We start from the raw sequence: 20,577 nt of genomic DNA, 5'->3' as shown, positions 1-20,577 counted from the left end.
ATTTACATTTGTTCTAGAGTAATACATCAGTCCCCTGTCTACATCTTTATCTTTTTGAGTGACCATTATCAGCAGTGAATTGGGTGGGGTTGTAGTGTTACTACATAATCACTCGGCTATTGACTCCATTATTCTCAGGGCTGGCTATTGGCGTTAAGGTACTAGTCATCAACAACTAAATAAGATTATGTTACACAGGGATGAATGATGGGTTGATAGAAGCATTACTGCGTTCCAACGTTGAAGGTATTTAAATGTCAAAAAAGTTAAGTTAAGTGGCGTAACTGGCCAGCAAAAACAAAGATAAGAACCACAACATTGGGAGTAGAGCAAATGTCACGAGGAAGGAAATCCTTTGTTGCCACATAAAACACGGGGGAATTTCCATAGCGGAGGATGGACATGTTCATGATGTAGCTGTGGTGGTGGTGTAGTAACCGACGATGTCTCTCGCCAACACAAAACCTCACCTCACACCACACGTTATGTCATTGTATTGGAAAAGACTCAACTAGAGACATCTCCCATGGACTAAAAGCCCGCCGGACAAAAACGCCTACTGGAAAAAAAATACCAAACCATATCGTACATGAAAGTCCCAGGAACGTATCGCACTGAGCACAGGGGGTCTCTCTGCTGGTACATGGGACGCTGTCTTGACATTAAACCGTTCTAATACCATAATATATATTGTTAACAATGTCATTTGTCAGCCAGCAGTTGTCGTCATCTACAAACCATGAATGACTAACGGAAGGGAGAAGAGGAAGTGACGAGCTGTTACTCATGACTCACTTCCACTTCTGGTGAGTAACACTGAACACGTGTCTGTACCCGTATGTAGCCATTATCAACATTATTATTGTGGTTTAATTATGTATATTAAATGGTTTACAGAGTAACTTCTCAAGACTTATAAAGACCTTAGTTGTTGAAGCGCAGTAACACATTTTTAATAACATGCACCTTAAAATGATAGACAAACAGTTGAGGGCCAGTGGCACCGATTATGAACTGGATGATGATAATAATAATAATAATAATAATAATAATAATAATAATAATAATAATAATAATCTTCAATAAAAAAGGAAAGTTTTATTTGCATATGCTGGATATAATGTATAAATAATCTAGATTATAATTTCCTCCCTAAATATTAACAAATTCATGAAGGAGTAAGGATGATCCCGTGTGTTTATAGTGAGTGAAAACAATAGAATAAGTGAAACAAGATGAATGATGAATGAATTAAAAAAAAAGTGAGTTCCAAGTTCTGTAAATTTCCATTCATACAACCAAATTTTTCAAGAAATTTATGCGGGCTTGTACACTGTTAAGACACCAAATATAACCACTAAACTTATCCTATGATATCACAAGTCACGTATATTAGCCAAAGACTTGTCCACTCAAGAATATTCAGTGTTCCCACACCTCACTTCTGCCATGGATTTATGAAAGTTCTCACAACTATACAGGTTGACTTCTGGCATGGATTTGGTTGTGGTTCTTGGCGTCGTCAGTGGATGAAGCGGGTGTGCCTACGGTGGCGAGGGTGGAGGTGGAGGTGGAAATGGAGGCAGCAGTGGAAGAGGAATACCAACATCTCACTCTCTCGAGGCCCACAAGGACCTTCCCCCACACTCTCTGGCGGTGTCCGCCATTGAACCAAATAAACACCATCGGGTCCACCAGGAAATGAGAGAAGAACAGCACATGGATGATGACGTAGGTTGTGAACGGCAGATCATAAAAAAGGTGAAACACTGAGTGAGGGAGAGCCAAGAGGAGGTTAGTAACGAACACCGCCATCATGGCTCGCGTAGCCTCGTCAATAACTCTGACACTGTTGGTGCTGTGTTGACTGTGCGCAGCCAGACGACGTTTGTTCCGGCATACCTGAGAGAAATATAATGCTAATGTATACAGCAGCGAGGAATATTCAAGATTGCATTATGTCTGGTTCTATTGTTATTTCCTTTAAAACTTTACATCACGGGACTCTTCGTCAAATCATGAAATTTAAAACTGGTTAGAGCAACTTACGGCAAGCATCATTGAGCAGTAACAGGCCATAGTGAGGAGGACGGGCAGGAGCGTGTGGAGGAACGTGTACACTAAACCGACCACCATCCCCGCCGTGCTCTTCTCCTTTACAAATCTCATCCAGATGGGGCCCAGCAGTCCCTGTCAATACATAAAATCTTATAGCTAAAAATTAGGAACTCGGACACCTCATTCAACAGATTACAGTTTATACGTAGCTCATGTCACATGACTGGATGGCCTAATGTCGCCCCACTGGAGGTCACAACACCGAGTTCAAGAAACAGCTTATTTCTTTGGAATAAAAAGTGTGAATTGTTACAACACCAAGTGTGAGTTCCTCTGCCCAAGAGTGACAAACATTGTAACATGGTTAGGTACATTCATGACTGAACATGTTCAGCACTTGCTAACAATGTTCGACCAATTACTAAGGTGACAACTGGTCATGAGGATAAAGTGTGTGTGTGTGTAACTCACCAAGGTTGTTGTTATGGAGTAGAGGAAGACGCTGACGACGATGCCTACAGCCATCTTCATTCCTATTGAACGTCTGTGTGGCGACCACACCGCCACCGCCCTGGCAACACATAAATTGATAGATATTTATTCAATAAAATCGTCATATAAGTTCAGAGGTAAACAATATACCGTACAGTATTAGTTCAAATATAATAAACTAATACTTGGGCTATCCAGTATGTGAAGCGAGTCATGGTTTAGAAAGTAACCACACTACTACTAATACAAAACAACTGACTTACACTTTGGGAATTGACAGAGTAATTTGTATCCCCATTTATAAGAGCTTTGCTACTGTGTACCATGATTAAGACACCAACTATAGGAACAATATTGTATACGCTCTGACCGAGTCCCTCTATACAGTATCAACTTTATTACAGGGAAATTAATAAGGCAGTACAGTAAGAGTCTTAAAAAATATGGCATCAAAGGAGGAAAGCTTCTGAACTAACATAAACATTTTGGTCATACAAAACAACTTTAAATATATTACCTGAGAAAGGCGACAGCCGATATGTAGAACAGTTCCATCTCGGCGAGGGTGGTGTACAGCAAGCCAAACGACATACTGACGGCCAACGGAATTCTACTGGGCTCACACAGCAACTTCGACAACGACACCTGCGCCGCGAACGGCATCACTACCAAGCACATGAGAAAGGTGGTGACGAACACGCTGCTCAAAACCAACTTAACCGGTGGATGAATCTTGTTACACGTCACCACACACCACACGGCTACCACGTTACCTGTTAGGGATCATGTGAATATAAGTAACCCCACATTACCCTGCAGGGCCTATACGTGTAACTCCGTCACTGTTTACCGTAACGCATTCTGGGGGAAGTCCGGGTCGTTTTAGTTCGATTTTTATTTACGAGAAAGCGATGTTAAAGATCGTGTTGAAAGTGGTCTTTGATTGAGGACACCGAAATTGATGACTTAAGATGATGGCTTGTATGTAGAGGATTTTATGCAAGGAAATCAGAGTCCAGTTTTAGTTTGATCAGAAATAATATGAGCCCTCACTCGCCGTTCAACAATGTCAACACTGCCATGACACTAACAGCTAGTAGTGAACTGTAGGAGATAGTTTATTATATACTATAGTTTATTTTGTTAGTTCGTGAATCCATTTCGTTATTTATCTATACTTTACAAACCTTGAATTTTGTCTTTGCAGAGCCCAACAATACGGGGGTCTAGAGGCACTGTTGTCCCGGTGTAACAGGTCAAATTATACCCACTGACCTGGGCTAGATACCATCCCAGGGTTAAACTGGTATAGTGTGATTTATACTCCCACAGGCCAAAATATGATGTTACCTTCTGAAAGTTACTTCAAAGTTACTTACTAATACTGGTATTACTTCCTTACCATAGTTGTTAACATAGTTTTATCATAATTATTATTCCTTATTCTTATATTATTGGTACTTATTATTACTCCCTAATTTCCTTTTTAATCCGGCTATTTATAAATAAGTCGTATTCCCCACGATGAGGCGCCATAGGATGATTGGAGATAATAACCTAACCTAATCCCGGGGTGCCTATCAGCTGGTACAGTTACAACAGTTTACTTCTTGCATTTTAGCAGCAAATAACTAGAGGTATGTAACACAGTCCTTGTTATTAAAGCGGGATAAAAACAAAGATTGCCGAGTCGACCTCGGGGTTCCCCCAGAATGCACTGCGGTACACAAGCGATAAGTCCATTCTTCTGGTGATTCAGACAGTCGATCTCTCATAACTTTTTAAACGTTGTTAGAGTAGTGTATTACCATCCTTGTTACGAGCTTAAAAACAGTAATAACAATATAACAATTGATGATTAAACACTCTAACGCTAATACTAATCAAACAACTTAACCTAACATTATAACCTAGACTAATTTAACCATACCTAACTCCTCAAGGTAGCGTTAGTACTTAATCAACAGGTAAAATAAGCTGACACAATGACACCCCCCCACATCCTACACACACCGACAGTCCCCCACACTCCCTATCACATTGACAGTCCCCCACGCTTTTCAACACACTGACAGTCTACCACACCCCCAACACACCGACAGTCCCCTACACCCCCAACTCACCGACGGTCTCCCAAACCCCCTAACACACCGACAGTCCCCCACACCCCCAGGGCCCCAACACACACTGAAAAACTCGCCACAACTATTAGACTCATCCACAGCAACAAGCACAGACAGTCTCTTCACGGATACTCACACACTGTGCCGAGGATGAAAACCACGTAGCAGTGGAAGACCCCGAAGAGCAGTAAGGGGGCGGGTGTGCTGTCTCCTCTTAACACGTCAGAACAGTTGTCACAGTTTCCTCCTTCACTGCAGTTAGTCATCTTAATACACTACCACAGTAATTTTTCCTTCTGCTACTATAACATTAATACAACGGCGCTGTGCATTACCGTCACACAATACAATTACTTCTGCTTCACTTGCTCTACGTTTGATATCAAGTTGGTGTACAACTATGATTCAAACTTTGGATTATATATTTAAACTCCGAAACTTTGTGTCAGGATCGCGCTAACACCCTCTATCCTCTGAGGCTGGTGCGGCACTGATCCTGGTGAGCCAGACCCTGCCTAGCAGCCTGACTGGTGAGTGGTGGTGACCCATGCGTGTGAGACTGTGAATGTGACTCGGGACCAAAGACCATCTTTGCTCGTGACTCCCCAGTGACTGTGTGGGTTTTGGAAGTCTGTGAAACTCAAATTCCGTGGACTCTCTCACTCTCTGGGGGTTATGTTAGGTTAGCGATAAGGTGGTTAACCCCCTGTGTACTGGGGCCTCTCTGTGCTGAATAAAATCATCTGGCGTTACTAACCCAAAGATGTTACAAGTAGTGTCCCAGTAGTGAAGGGGTGGTTAATTTGATAAACTCGGGTGATCCTCCCAATGTGGCAGCTGGCATCTTCCAAGGTGTTGCAGTGCCAATTTTTAAGGTACCGGAGCTGTCAAAATAATCTCCGTTTCCTAAAGCGTATCTATTGGCGGGGTGAGGTTGTTGATTATATATATATATATATATATATATATATATATATATATATATATATATATATATATATATATATATATATATATATATATTTGATCTAGTAGTAGTCTAATGTGCTTATCCTTTCGATATTGGTCACATATCTATAGCTCTTATGCGAGGACGTACTGTTTTTAAGTGTTTAGAAGTGCACCTGTTATCAAAGTCTTTCTACAATATTGATAAGTCATAAAATGTAAGCTGATCTGAAGGAGAGATTAATTATATGAGGATATATTCAGTTTTGTATATGTATTAATAATGCAAAATAAGGTTGATTGATCTAGATTTATAGCAACATATAGAGCTTACTATAACTTCATGTGTGAAGTGTGGTGGAGTGGATGAAGAGGAATGCACTAAGGTGGTATGGACATGTGCTGAGGATGAATGAAGACAGGCTGACAAAGAGAGAGTGGAATGTTGGGAGGGGTAGACCAATTGCCACCTGGGAGAAACGAGTTATAGAGTTTGTTGGAGAGAGAGAGCAGGCAGGGGAGGAAGAGTGTTTGAGCAAGTGAAGTGTGCAAGGATAAAATGGCCTGGAGACATTTCTGCCATGGCCACCCCCTGTTGGGGAGTTCCCCAGGGGGAACAAGGCGTCGGCGATATTGATTGATTAATTGACTGATCAAAACAGAGGTGCCGGAGCGGCGCTCCGGTGAACTACGGCAGCCCTGCACCCCTTCCAGTAAGTCGTCCAGGAAAAGTTGACGCCACAGTTGCTGGGGTATCCCACTAGTCCACAGATGGCGCGACGATAAACTAGTACCTTGTTGTGTACTGTACAGTATAAGTACGACAACAGGTACAGTAATTACAGACAAACGATGGTCTTGACTGAATCGCGAGCTAATATCTGTAGCGATCACTGTCAAAACATAAGTGTATATAAACGATATATAAACATTTGACAAAAGAAAACGTTTCCGGGTTACTGTAAACAGAACACAAAAAACTTTACACCTACAACTTTATATATATATATATATATTGTAAGTTGAACACGTTAAAAAGGGATAACTGCCTAACCTATTATTTTCTAGAACATTTAAATAGGTCAATATTATACACTATACAGGGTAAGTCGAACATGTAGATAACAATTCTTGTGGACAGTGGCGGCAATGGCATGTTTACACCTGGTTCCCTCACCTTGCCGTGTGGTAGACTATAAGTGTAGCCTGGAGGTCGTGTTTGGTGCATGAAATACACATGCAATGGCCCGAGGCGTGTCCCACCTTGCTCAGTCCCTCCCCGGCATATTGAGCTATTAAAGCGACGGTTTCCAGACACACTCTTATCAGCTTTTGAACTCCACGTGGGTGGTGACGAGCCAAGAGAGGAAAGTGGGCAGTCAACACTCTCCATAACCAGGAGGAAGGAGCAGGGTGTTGCTTGATTTTACCCATGACTGTCACCAAAAGAAAACAAAAACGAAATTAAATCAGACGTACCTCGAGGAGCTGTGAATCTCAACTTACTGTAAACAAGAAAACAACAAATTTACTTCAATGACAAACAAACATTCCTATACTACAACTCACTGCCTCTTCAACCCACCTGTATATCGCTATTACAACAATACTAAATATACAAAATAAACAAACACTAAATGAATCTTTAACGAGATGCTGAATAGATATGGAGTCACGTGATAAATGTTTGACGATTGTTTGGGATACCTTTGTGGTGTTTACAATTAATGCTTGTGCCAAGTGTTTGTGATATATAACTGTCAATAAGAAGTTAATTACTGTTTTTATGGTCAATATTATGAACTTTTTAAGAAACTAGTACCGGTACCATGTTTAGGGCTAAGAGACATTACATTTTACAAACGCTGTTACTATTGAGGTAAGTACATGTCAAGACCATCTACAGTATTAAACTTCTAACTGTTTTGTCAAGACCACAGACTTAGGTGCCCCCCCCCCCCTCGAGGTAGTGCAGTGTCGATTTTTTTATACTAAATATTGTTGCTATGGCTATACTGTTTATCTACACTATACTCGATAAACCAATGCTAACCTGTATGATGATTTTACTTAATACATATATACCAACGTCAGCATGTGTCTTAATATAATGTTTTTACATAATATTTATCTATGTATATTATGTATGTATCTTGTTTAACGATTTCAATGAATATGTATGCATGTATGTATGTTCTTCCACCGTCAGCAGGCAGAGAGTGATAACGCAGTCAACTACACACATAAAGGTCCATTTTATATTCATCTGTAATAAAAGATTCACGAGCTGAGTCAAGATCTTCCGTGATATATTTGTGCAGGTTCCTCGAGTGACTGATGGGGGCCTATTATTGAACGTGAGGAAGTTATACATGACTTTACCAAACTTTACAACAACGGTACAACTAAACTAACGCCTTCTAGGACTTTATTTATGAACAATAATTTGTTGCTTGACTGTACCTATAGTTTTGCATTAGGCTTCGGTCGGAATTGTGAAAAACGAATGTAGATTTATTATAAGCACCGAAATTGGCTAATGTACTAATATATATATATATATATATATATATATATATATATATATATATATATATATATATATATATATATATATATATATATATATATATATATATATATATATATATATATATCACTAGGCTATGTTTATTCAGTAGACTATTCTTTCTAGTTTCAGATACTATTTTATTTTTCAATACCCCGAACCGCCAAAGACACGCAGGCAATATATTCACCTACCCGCTGTTTACCAGGCAAATAATATTATGTTTTTTCGTACATTTCTCAACACCGGATTCGTTAGATACAGCAGTATTTTCTCACAAATACCGTAATCGATAGTTTAGTGGCGGCCCTGTTGAAGTATTACCTCATGTTTATAGCCAACCACCACCACACATGTCATATAGGTTATCATCACTACACCACACTCGTCTTAGAATACTATATCACCATACTTGACAACACTATACCATGACCACACTCCTCATATACTGTTACACACTCGCACTTAAACAATGGTTGGCGGGATTTTCTGAGAATTGGCAGAAGTGTGTTTGTTGACATTGTAGTGAATGGGGAAGAAGCAAACATTTTATAGTGCTCAGATAACGGCGTTAAGAAAAGATTTTTCCTCTAGTTTACTTAAGTTAGGGAAAGGGAAGGAGGAATGAGGGTTAGTTCATGCAATTACAAGTACAGTACGTTTCACCATGATGTACAAGTAGCCATTTATCCCATTACGACGTCAGTAAAGTGGTATCGGGTCTAAATGGATTATGATTACATTCCAATTACTGTTTTTATATAATGACTGTGTTAATTATCAAGAAAAGAACTTGAAGTTGTGGCTTGCAATGCACTAACCGGCACATCATAGCACACTAAGATTCTACAATAAAAAATGCGAAATATCAGTTCTATTCTTTATCATTAAAAATACAGTATACACACAAGCGTTTTCATAATACAATTACACACCGTGTCTTAAATATAAAATATCAGCATTCATAAAGTGAGGTGGACTGTGTACCTAACACTATAGTAAGGCGGTGGGGTTGGCCTCACAATTTTATCCCCCGACATAACACCACCTCACCGCCGCCGCTACCACCATCACCACCGTCTAACAGATAGCACATGAGGCAATGATGATAAACCACACCATTGTCACCTCCATCACCATAAACACACTTGTCCACATACTGACTGACACACACACACACAACCACCGAAGGGTCAAGACGCACCTGGCACTGCTCAGGCAGCAGCCAGGTCAACTGTTATGTTGGCCCATACCAACCCCCTCCCCTGAACCCTCCTCCCCACCGGAATATCAACAAGTTCGCCAGAAGTTACTATTTCATTTGGGAAAGGAATGGAACCAGTGTTGAATAGTGGTGAACAGTGCTTAAGTCAGTGAAAAACAACTCGGCAGTTACAGTTGAGTCTTACCCAAGCTAACCTTCACACAGTGAAGTCCCAGGTACCCAGTGATAATTCCCCTGAGACTCCACGAAGGGGGGCCTGGGACCACACCTCACTCACTCACTTAAGTGACACCACGTAGTGAATGAGTTGCTACAGCATCATGTGAGGTTCCTCATAACACCATCTGTGAGGGAATTACTACGCTGTGATGCCCCTCGTAACACCATCTGTGAGGGAATTACTACATCATCAGGCCCCTCGTAACGCCATCTGTGAGGGAGTTACTACACTACGTGTCTGCTGTTCAACACCTCAGCTCACATGATCTACGTGTGTAAACATTAATCTGTATGTTCACTGTATGTTCCTTCACCTTTCTCCAATGAAGGCTTTTGTTAAAAGTCATTTATGTCCAATGTATATTTTCAGCCTTCGGGCTGCAAAACATTTTCAATAAACCGTTTATTATTATTATTATTATTATTATTATTATTATTATTATTATTATTATTAATCATTATCATTACTTACCAATATCCTCCACCACACCTCCTCCCCCCCCCCCTCTCTCTCACTTCAATAAAAAACATTCCAGAATAGTATAAATTTCGCCAATCATCAATAACCAATCATTATTGTATTACTGATTGTCGCAGTTAGAGGTGTGAGTGCAGTTATCGGCAGCGCTATACTGAGCGTGACAAACACCACCAACCCCTCGCCCCGGGAAGCAGTACGTAGTTCATTCCTAGTAGTACCGGGACGGCGAGGAGAGCGTGTGCTGTGTTGGGTGTGTGTGTTGTGTTGTGTTGTGTGATGGACGTAGTGTTGTGTCGCTACTATAATCTGTTTTACGTCCAGTACATCTCCACACTTCCTTGTATTAACTAATTAACTAATACGTAATTCAACCTTTTTTGGTTATTTAGATTCACCCCTCCTGGTCATTCTCCCAGCCGTGTACACTTCATATAAGAAAATAAAGTCTGGATACTAATAGGTTCACACGTTCATTTTTCCTCGTTGACTGGAGATGTATTAAAACGCAGTTAACTGAATAACTGTGACTCACTGAAAGGATAGCTAAAATCACGTTGTAATATATTAAGATTCTGCAATAACAAGATCTTTTATTCCTGGGTTTGGAAGAGGTGGTTTACACGTACGACCCCTTGTGAATATGAAGCCAAATTGTTTACCTTTCTCGTAGGATGGCGTTACAATATTAAAGGGTTACTTGTTACAATTACTCTATATACTTTTATTCTTTCCATCTGTCATCTTAATATCCTTACCATTGTTTATTACATCAGCCTATCCCATACTTTATTCTCTCTTTTCGTCTTACGTCTATCTACCTGACGCAGTTAGTTATAGTTAAAGTTTTTCACCACAAGACATACAAGAAAGTTCCTGAGGTGTGTGTGTGTGTGTGTGTGTGTGTGTGTGTGTGTGTGTGTGTGTTTTGAGGGTTCACCTGAAGATTTGTTCCCCAAGCTTATTTCAGCTGAAGAGTAATAACGTTATAGTAACCTAACCAAGCCTAATTTACCCAAAGTTAATCTACAAGTAAAATAAGCTGTGGTGGTGAATCTAAAGGTGATCAGTCTTGACATACGAGTATATACACCTGTATAAGAGATACGTATTTCCTATCAGCTGAGAAAAGTAGCATTGTTAATCTTATGAGTTGGGTGATATGTAGTGCCTCCCTCACAAAGTCACAACTTGCTGAAAAAGAGAAAAGTAACAGTCGCAACAAACACAGCAGTTATCGTAGACAACAGTGGCAATCAATTCCTTAAAGTGTGCCACCCACAGGAAGATCGCTACCTATAGGCACTGTGAGAAGGAAGCAGAGGAGGTGGTATGATGAGTCCTACTGTGATATTACTGTTGCTGCTACTGTTCCTGGCCGCTACTTCATGTGAGTTACACGTCTGATTTTTCAACTATATCCTAACACCATCTCAACACAAGGTACTCTTAAGTCTACTACAGTACTCATTACTCCATCACTACTTTGAGACACTGACCACAGCTGTCAATCTTAGTATCCGTAAGTCATGTTGAGAGGCATACAGTTCATCTTATCCTCTCCAAAGTTGTCATCACGTCAGTCACTGTTACTCGCTCTCACATACAGTACATTACCATTTAGAGCATAAGATCAGTCCTATAGCAGTAGTTAGTGACACACACATAAACACATAGATTGTATCCATCTTTCACATAGTAACACCCGCCTCATCATACGATCTTAAATCTGTTATCGTCTACTCCTCAGTGTATTCTCTGTACCACAAAATGTAAACACACATTTTACGTAACATACCAATATTTGTCTTTCCTCCCACACAGTCATACACTTTCCATTACGTCTCCCTTCTTTATTATGTTACTCGAGTTCTTTAACTTTCTTGAATATTATATTTAGTTGTTTATAGTCACCATAATACCCCGTTCTTCATGAACTGACTGATGGATGCTCTTCCTTTAATCAAATCACTTGTTTCTGGATAATTAAAACAATTCGGATCACCTACAGATACAGTAAGTCCCACCCCTACACTTTATTTCACCTGTTAATTAAAAACCCTAACGCTACCTTGAGGGTTAGGTTAGGGTGGTTAATCTTAAGGTGAAATAAACCAGGGAGAAAAATCTTCATACTATCCGACTTTCCTCTCCCACTTAAGTTTTGCCTCAAGTTCCCGTCATTCAGGTTTCTTACAGGTGTGTAAATGTTCATCTCTTGTGTCAGGGAACGCTAGATAATAAATAATTCTTTAGTATTTTCTCTTTCTCCTTATATAACACGCAATACATAATTAGGTGTTGGCAACTACTAAATAATCACCGGTGTCGCTAGATATTCATTCTAATGTGGATGGTCGTTCTTAAATGTGTGTGTGTGTGTGTGTGTGCTCGGAAGCTATATTGTACACACGTATCCACAACACATTACAATTTTTGCGCATGTTTTACAGTTCGGGGCTTTGAAATTGTCACAATGTTGATTTTTGGGTCAATAGGCGCACTGCAAACGTATGCACCCCCCCCACACACACACACACACACGGATTGTTGGAACGAATCTCATTAATGCTGTCGCCCCATAAAAGGCGCTCTTACCATTTCATGTTGGGTTTGATACAGTTTTGAACAGAAGAATAAATAGTTAAATCGTACTTAAGGGGACACGTCAGATGAATCATGTCGTTGTACTCAAGCGTTAGTCACCATACTCAAGGGGTTAAAGTCGTCGTACTCAAGGGGTTAAAGTCATTGCACTCAAGGGATTACAGTCATCGTACTCAAGGGGTTAAAGTCTAGAAAACAGTGCATTAGTGTTCGAAATAAGGCAAACAGAGTATTAGGTTTTAACCAAGAAATGTAAGTAATAAGAGTGCGGAGGTCATATTGCAATTATATCTTGCGCTAGTCAGGCCGCACCTCGATTATGCTGTTCAGTTCTGGTGCCATTATTATAGAATGGATATCAATTCACTGGAGTCGGTGCAGCGAAGAATGACGAAAATGATTCCAGGACTTAGAAACCTTCCATAACAGGATAGGTTAAAGAAACTAAACTTGCATTACCTAGAAAGACGAAGAGTGCGAGGAGATATGATAGAAGTATTTAAGTGGGTGAAAGGAATCAATAAAGGAGATATAAATAAAGTTTTTATAATATCCTAGCAGGATAGGACTCGTAGCAACGGATTTAAGTTGGATAAGTTTAGGTCTAGGAGGGAGATAGGAAGAAACTGGTTCACAAATAGGGTGGTGGACGAGTGGAACAAGCTTAGCAACTTTGTAGTAAGTGCGGGAACTCTGGAAAGTTTTAAAAGGAGGCTAGTTAGATTCATGGACGATAAAGAGTAGTTATAACTCTCAACGGGAGCTGCCATGCACAGGCCAACCGACCTATTGCAGACTCCTTATTTTCTTATCGCACTCAAGGGATTACAGCCATCATACCCAAGGGGATAAAAATATTCCCATCAATCAATATAAAACATGTGTAGGTATCCTCAGAGTGTGTGTGGTCCTCCCAACACGTATTATTACGCGTCTCTCTCACCCACAACAGTGATCTAGCGTTCTGTTTGATTTTGTCTTCGATTACGAGATAAACAGCAAAATCAAGTGTTCGTATCCTAATAAGAACACAACTAGGTACAAATACTTGAGAATAAAGATTAAAGAACAAATACATAAATAAATAAATAAACAAATAAATAAATAAATAAAATCATCCACTATAATCTGTACACCTTAACTTAATCTGGTGTTAAGGGAACGTTTCTAGTTAAGATAAGAAAGTTTAAGAGTATTGTTGATGTTCTCCTGTTCCGTTATTCTCGTGTTTCATCTTCTAGTCAATAGTTATGCGCATTATTCCAACTCATCAGTTATACGAGTGAAAATTTATCGCATGTGAATGTGAATACTGGACCTGCATCGCTTTGATACATGTTCAATCAATGTAAACTTTATGAATATATGAGTATCTTACCTGTCAAGCAATATATTTACCTGTCTCTTTGTGTGTTTGTGTATCTGTCTAGCTATCTGTGACCTTAGTAAAGTGTAGCACAACATTTTGCTTAAATTAACTCAGCATGACTCACTCCTATATTACCCACACACCGCCTCACTCCTATATTACCCACACACCGCCTCACTCCTATATTACCCACACACCGCCTCACTCCTATATTACCCACACACCATCTCACTCCTATAGTACCCACACACCATCTCACTCCTATATTACCCACACACCGCCTCACTCCTATATTACCCACACACCGCCTCACTCCTATATTACCCACACACCATCTCACTCCTATATTACCCACACACCATCTCACTCCTATATTTCCCACACCTACATATCCACAATCATTCATATATCACCCCCTCCCAGACACACTTACCCCTGTACATGCATCCTACACTCCTTTATTCAACACTAAATATTGTCAAACTTTTCAATTTTGTTCCTTGAAAACGCGTAACTCGACTTGCAATATAGGTTTTTAGTTAATGCAGTGGGAACCTTAACCTAACTTGCCCTAACTTAACCGAATATAACTCAACCTTATGTAACCTAACTTAACCTAATATAACCCAACCTTATCTAACCTAACTTAACCTAATATATTCTAACTCAATCTAATCTCACATAACGTAATCTAACCTAACTTAACCTATCTTACCATAACTGACACTGCACTTGATCGTTACCACTTCCCCAAATGTATAGTCAGGTACACATCTACACCTGGATTGATTAGGGGGTGTCCTGAATTCGAACCAGTGACCCGGAGGACAGGAGATGAGAACTGCATCCACTCAACCACCTTACCTCCTACAAATACCAGTACACAAAATGGTACTCAAGGAAGAATATGAGTACTAGATAACAGATACAGTACTATTCTTCCACTCAGTCTGGGACACAGGCAAATGAATGAGAAATATAAACTTCAACTTATTTTTTTCCAACTCTTTCTTCCATTACAGCCACTGTGGATCAACCAGATTTCCAACGACAGCCATCACTACAGCAGCAGGACGTGGAGGAGGCGGTGAAGGTGTACAGTTTACAGAGGGGGAAGTGGTGGGTGCCCAATGATAAAGTGTTCCTGCGGTACAACTTCTCCAGTGACGCCAAGCCCCTTGACAGCCTCTCTCTCTGCTACAGGATCAGGTCAGGTCAAGTCAACAGGATGGCTTATGCAAGGTTATTCCTTCTGGGACGTTACTTGATTATGTCTGGTCATATCTGGTCGAGTCATGGCTGGTCAGGTCACTCGTAGAATTCAATACGCCATTCCTCCAGGTAACCTATTTAAGACTGAAATGTTTTAAGTCACCAATAACAGTGAGCCAATCGTCACGTGTTTCCTAAACTTATCGTAATACACTTTCTACAATATTCTGTTTACATCATCAAAGCAATACAGAATCGGTCCTCCGCAGTTATAGAGACACAGGATTAACCTCTGACCCTTTGACGTCACCAAATTTGTGGATTTTGTAAAGTTCCTGAACAAATCCTAGGCAGTGATGAACGAAGCCTTCTGATTGGTCACGGGGAAGTGTCTCCTGGCTAATCACGAGCCTCGTTTTAATGTTGTTTGACTGTTGAAACAAACCACACGTATTGTAGTCATGCAAACACGAATTGGCGAACAAAAGCTCAACGTTAGAATCTGTCAATTATCATGAATATTACAAAATGAAAATTAAATTCCAGTTTATCATGTCACTAGGATAAAAAAATAAAATAAAATTAAGACGCTAGCAAATATAGACACGCACATCACGAATTGTATACCCTTTATTGCATGTAAGTGCCCGAGGAAATTTACACACGACAGCAGTGGCTCAATAGTTATTTGTACAAAGACTTTATTGAGAACATCACTCACCCGCATTGTCATTCCTAACAAATGGTACATCTATCGGAATAAGGGTAAACACAAGTGAGTTCAGTATATTCATAACGCATTACACAATTTTGCCATCAAGGCGATGATCTTACCGCCATTGGGTCACTATACAGAGTACACTATACAGTACAAGAAGCACTCCACTACCACTGTAATATTTATCAGATTACCTCATCAATATTCTCATTTATATTCCCGCAACAACAAAAAATGCCATCACGGACCTAAAAAAAAAAAATGGCCATAAGGTTTGATAGACATTCCAACACCCTCATATGTTATCCATGACAATCAATTCAAAATTGCAGCAATTGTCGCCTGGGGGTCTCAGAGGCTCTAAAGATGAATATTTTCCGCAAGTGAGGATGTAAAAATATGCCTATACAGAGGATACTTAATGCACGATATAAAATTACAGTAAAGAATATTTCCAAAGAGTTTCAAGTTATTTTTTTTTCATAAGTAGCTGACCGTACAGTATTTTTTTTTTGGCTGTTGGAGTTAGCGTTAATCGTTATATTTTGCTGTATGGTTCAGGCGTCAAGTGTATTCTTAAATCTTCTCATACGAGAATCAGTCATTTTAAGGACCCCTAAGAATCTGTACCCGGCTCTATTGATATGTATTTAAACTGCCATTGTCAAGTTATTTTCTTTGACCCAGGAATCTTTTTTTTTCTTCTTTTTCGCGTCTTTCTATAAAAGCACGCTGGGAGAACCTTTCTTCAATATTTTATACTTTGTTATTTGTGGATATATGTGCGCTCGTGCGCGTGTTTGTCATGTTTGAACACCATAGCTTATATATTCCCTAACTAATGTACAGTACACAGTTCTGTACTTATTCTCGCCCAAAAGCTCCTCAATCATTACCGGTCAACACTCATCAGCTAATGGTGTAAAATCTTAGTGCAGGTGTTGTTAATATACAGTTGACACACACGTTCACAGTTGAGGGAATTAAGAGCTATTAACCTGGATTAGTTAATTTCTTCAATGTATTTACACGTGTAAGAATTAAACTCGGAAAATTTCATAATAACGGGAATTTATTGTATGCAAATTAAGTTCACATACGTGTAAAAACTTATTTTTACCTTTTACGTACCATTTCTTGACCCATTGAAGTGGATTAAATTATCGTATACGGTACACAATACAGTTTCTCTGCTCACCGGTCCTGATAACAGAAGAGGATTGTGGTAGTTATCCCAGTTGCAGCCATCATACACAAAGTAGTTAACATAATGATATAGGAACGTAATGGCGATAAAGTTTAGGCAACAACAACCAACGCGGGTATATCGTCTTTATCCGCCATGTTCTTACTGTATCGATACCGCGTGTTATTCTCTCCCTTTGATATAAGATTCTATTCATTTCTTTGAATTTCATTAATAGATCACTGTAGCATTGTTATATAACTGTAAATTACTGAACAGATGGATCAACGATGGTGTTCCTGTTGTGCAGCCACGGTTCAATGCTTCGACTGAATTTACAAATTTTCAGATATAGTATTAGTCACTCAGGCACGGATTCAACCTAATGGTGGCCAGAATTGTCATCATCGTCATTGTATTCAGTGTTTTATTATTATCATGGGCATTATCCCCATTACTACTATGTCCATTGTTATAATGTCATATGAGTGGTAGCAGGAGAAAACGGCCCAAACCAGAACGGCCCTACCCAGACTGTCAACATGATGGCTGCTATCATGCTCAGTTTTGGTTTGGTTAGGTTAGGTTAGAGTTAGGCCGTTTTGGTCACAGGGTGAAGCCGTTTTGGTTAGAGGGGCCGTTCTGGTTTGGGCCGTTTTCGACTGGGGCCGTTTTGTCTCGAAACCATGGGAGTTACTTGAATATCCTATAACATTAATATGTAAGCTATACACGATACACCTGAATATTCTAAGAATATTTTCCAATGTATCACTTGAATGTTCTTTGATTTTATTGTTTTATTTACAGTAAAGTAATTTGTTTATCTAGTACAAACACCGCTTCACTAGCCAGCCTGGGTTCTCAATGGTTCGAATGGTCAATGTTTCTCGTAATTGAAGGAATAACAAATAATATAACCAACTAATAATGCTAAAGTATAAAAACGTCTAAAATTACATCAAACTTACACTGAGACTCGACTTTAAGCGTCTCAACGTAATTCATTTAAAACAACCATAGCTGCTTCAGTTTTCAGTACAATACTGAGGCTATTTTGGGGGCTATATTTTTTTTGTCTTAAGTTAACCAGTTCGGTACATTATTACAACTTCAGTTTTAAGGGATAATCATCGTACGAACCTTTGTGAGTCAAGACCGTGATGTCTCCGTCTTCCACAGGCTGGAGGTGTTCGGGGAAACTTCCGTGCATGTGTCCTACGCGGTCAGCGACAACTCGGTGGACTACATATCCACTGGTGAGTCAGCTGTGATCCAGTCCTCAACCAAACCTAACCTAGCCATAGGGAATGGGTCATATTAGCTTATACAGCCAAATGAGGAAAAAAGGATGCTGTAAAATCAGTTAAAAATAAATATAATTAATGAGAATTTGGTCTCACCAGGTCAGAATGGGGCGGTTGTGTACGGCTGGTTCCCACAAGGGGTGCAGCGTGTCAAGCTGCCGTGGGAGATATATCCTGAGGTGTGGTACCACTTATGCTACGTGATGCAGGAGAGCTCCTTCACCTTATACTGGCAGGGACAGGTAAGTAAAGTGTTGCCCCTCTTGCTTTTGCACTAGGTCGGTTTTCTCAACCATGTATGGAACCCCAAACTCCGCTTAAATAACGGAAACTGAACCCTTAACCCCTACGTATTAAACACTCATTTCGATTTGGCACACAAACCCAGTTCAATTTCTCAGTATTGCTGTGATAAGTACTTTCTAAAAATACGTTCATAAATAATAGTACAACACTGAGTTTAATCTTGACAAAGCCAAGTTCCCTTAGACAAACTTTGAACTTCAGCTTCTTGTATTTATTATCAGGTTGTTTTCTATGATACTGGAATAAATGCCTCTCCCTGGCGGAAAACAAATAATGTCCATTAAAGACCGGCGACACCCTTCACCTTCCACAGTGAAATTTGAACTGGCGGCTGGCAGAGCAGAGCAGAGCCAGAGCGCGACGGGTGATTTCACCGCCGAGAAAGACAAAATGAAGTGATGAAGTGCGCTCTAGAAAAAGTAGTGCGCGCCTAATCACCTAATATCTACCAAACGAAGCAGCCCCCCTCCCTCCCCTTCCAAAATGAATGTCACATCAGAACTCACTGATGAAAAAATATTAACAATATAAACATCAAAACGAATAATGCGTCGGCGGGTTAATCATCAATACGTATTAGCCAATTTTACAATGTTAATTTTTTTTCAATTTCAATAGTTTATTCCTTGATAGAGGAAGCGGGATCCTAATGCTGTCACTAGGTACTCCTGTTTATTTTTTTTGTTTTTTAGTCATAGATGGCGCATAGATTGTATTTGAACCAACAGGTTACATAATTATAATTACACTAACTTTGCCCGGGAAGGTCCAAATCATATTATGTACAATATAAAGATCTATAGGTTAATTCTGCTGTGTACAGTATATCTAACACATTTAAAGGTGACATGTAAGTTAAAATACCATCTGTCCACCTCCTGATTTTGATTAAAAACACTAAAATGAATAAATTTTGAACCTTTCGTTGCTAGTGAGATGCTGTAGTGGTAAATTTTCACTTGTTGCCACTATACGAAATGGAAGTTAAAACTGTGTTTTCCTGGTGGTTTTTGATGTGTTATGAACGAATTTGACCTTCATTTTTGGAGCACATCAATAGTTTCTGAGATAAGCTCCCCCCCCTCTTCCATCTCAGAATCTAGTGATTTGCTATAAAAATCTAGGTAAAAAGTGTTCAAAACATTAAAACCACCAGAAAAAGTTTTGAATCTTACCTAACCAACCAAAACTAACGTAACCTATATACACATCAATATACTGTAGGTTCCCGTCTATGTACTCTACCAAAACTTAAACTAGATAATGTTCTTTAAATTTCTTGTATCTCTGACACTTCAGGCGGTGCACAGAGGACCATCAGGTAATGACTGGCCCTTCCCCATGAACGGTTCGCTGGTGGTGGGCCAGGAACAAGATACCTTAGGAGGAGGATTTGATGCCACACAGGTAAGGTTACAAACATTGATCACATTCCACCAGAGGGACAATCTTCGTAAGAGAAATACTCAAATATAGTGTCTTGAAAACAACCTTGGCCGGAATTTAATTTGTCTCATTAATTCATAGTTTAAATTACTTTTGTGTAAGGTATTATGGGTATTGTACCCATTCTGTGCTACCTTTGTTAACCAAATGATGTCTCTTAATTTTTAATTATTGATGTCTAGTAAAAGAGTATAGTATTATACAACTTAATTATTTAAGAACTGTAATATAGTATTATAACATCAACATGACGTTGTAGAACTCTCACATTACGTGATATTAGGTGTACATACGCTCTTGTACATAATTTTTTT

General features: G+C 39.5%; 1 protein-coding gene across 2 annotated transcripts; it reads right to left on the bottom strand.

Annotated features, from left to right (window-relative positions):
• Positions 1 to 1,083: 1,083 nt before the first annotated feature.
• Positions 1,084 to 19,123, bottom strand: LOC121855614 (violet-sensitive opsin-like). Of its 2 annotated transcripts, XM_042350670.1 has the most exons (6): positions 18,608 to 19,123; positions 18,348 to 18,501; positions 3,068 to 3,323; positions 2,530 to 2,629; positions 2,050 to 2,190; positions 1,084 to 1,902 (listed from the first exon to the last, which is right to left on the bottom strand). In XM_042350670.1, the coding sequence occupies exons 2-6, from the start codon at positions 18,415 to 18,417 to the stop codon at positions 1,474 to 1,476; spliced, it is 996 nt and encodes a 331-aa protein (XP_042206604.1). In that variant the 5' UTR covers positions 18,418 to 18,501; positions 18,608 to 19,123; the 3' UTR covers positions 1,084 to 1,473. The 2 variants fall into 2 exon arrangements, with proteins under 2 accessions (XP_042206604.1, XP_042206603.1); XM_042350669.1 differs by lacking the exons at positions 18,348 to 18,501; positions 18,608 to 19,123 and adding an exon at positions 4,810 to 5,237.
• Positions 19,124 to 20,577: the final 1,454 nt, after the last annotated feature.

Source organism: Homarus americanus, unplaced genomic scaffold, assembly GCF_018991925.1.
Source record: "Homarus americanus isolate GMGI-L3 unplaced genomic scaffold, GMGI_Hamer_2.0 scaffold48090, whole genome shotgun sequence".
NCBI classification, from domain to species: domain Eukaryota; kingdom Metazoa; phylum Arthropoda; class Malacostraca; order Decapoda; family Nephropidae; genus Homarus; species Homarus americanus.
This window is presented reverse-complemented; position numbering and strand designations above follow the sequence as displayed.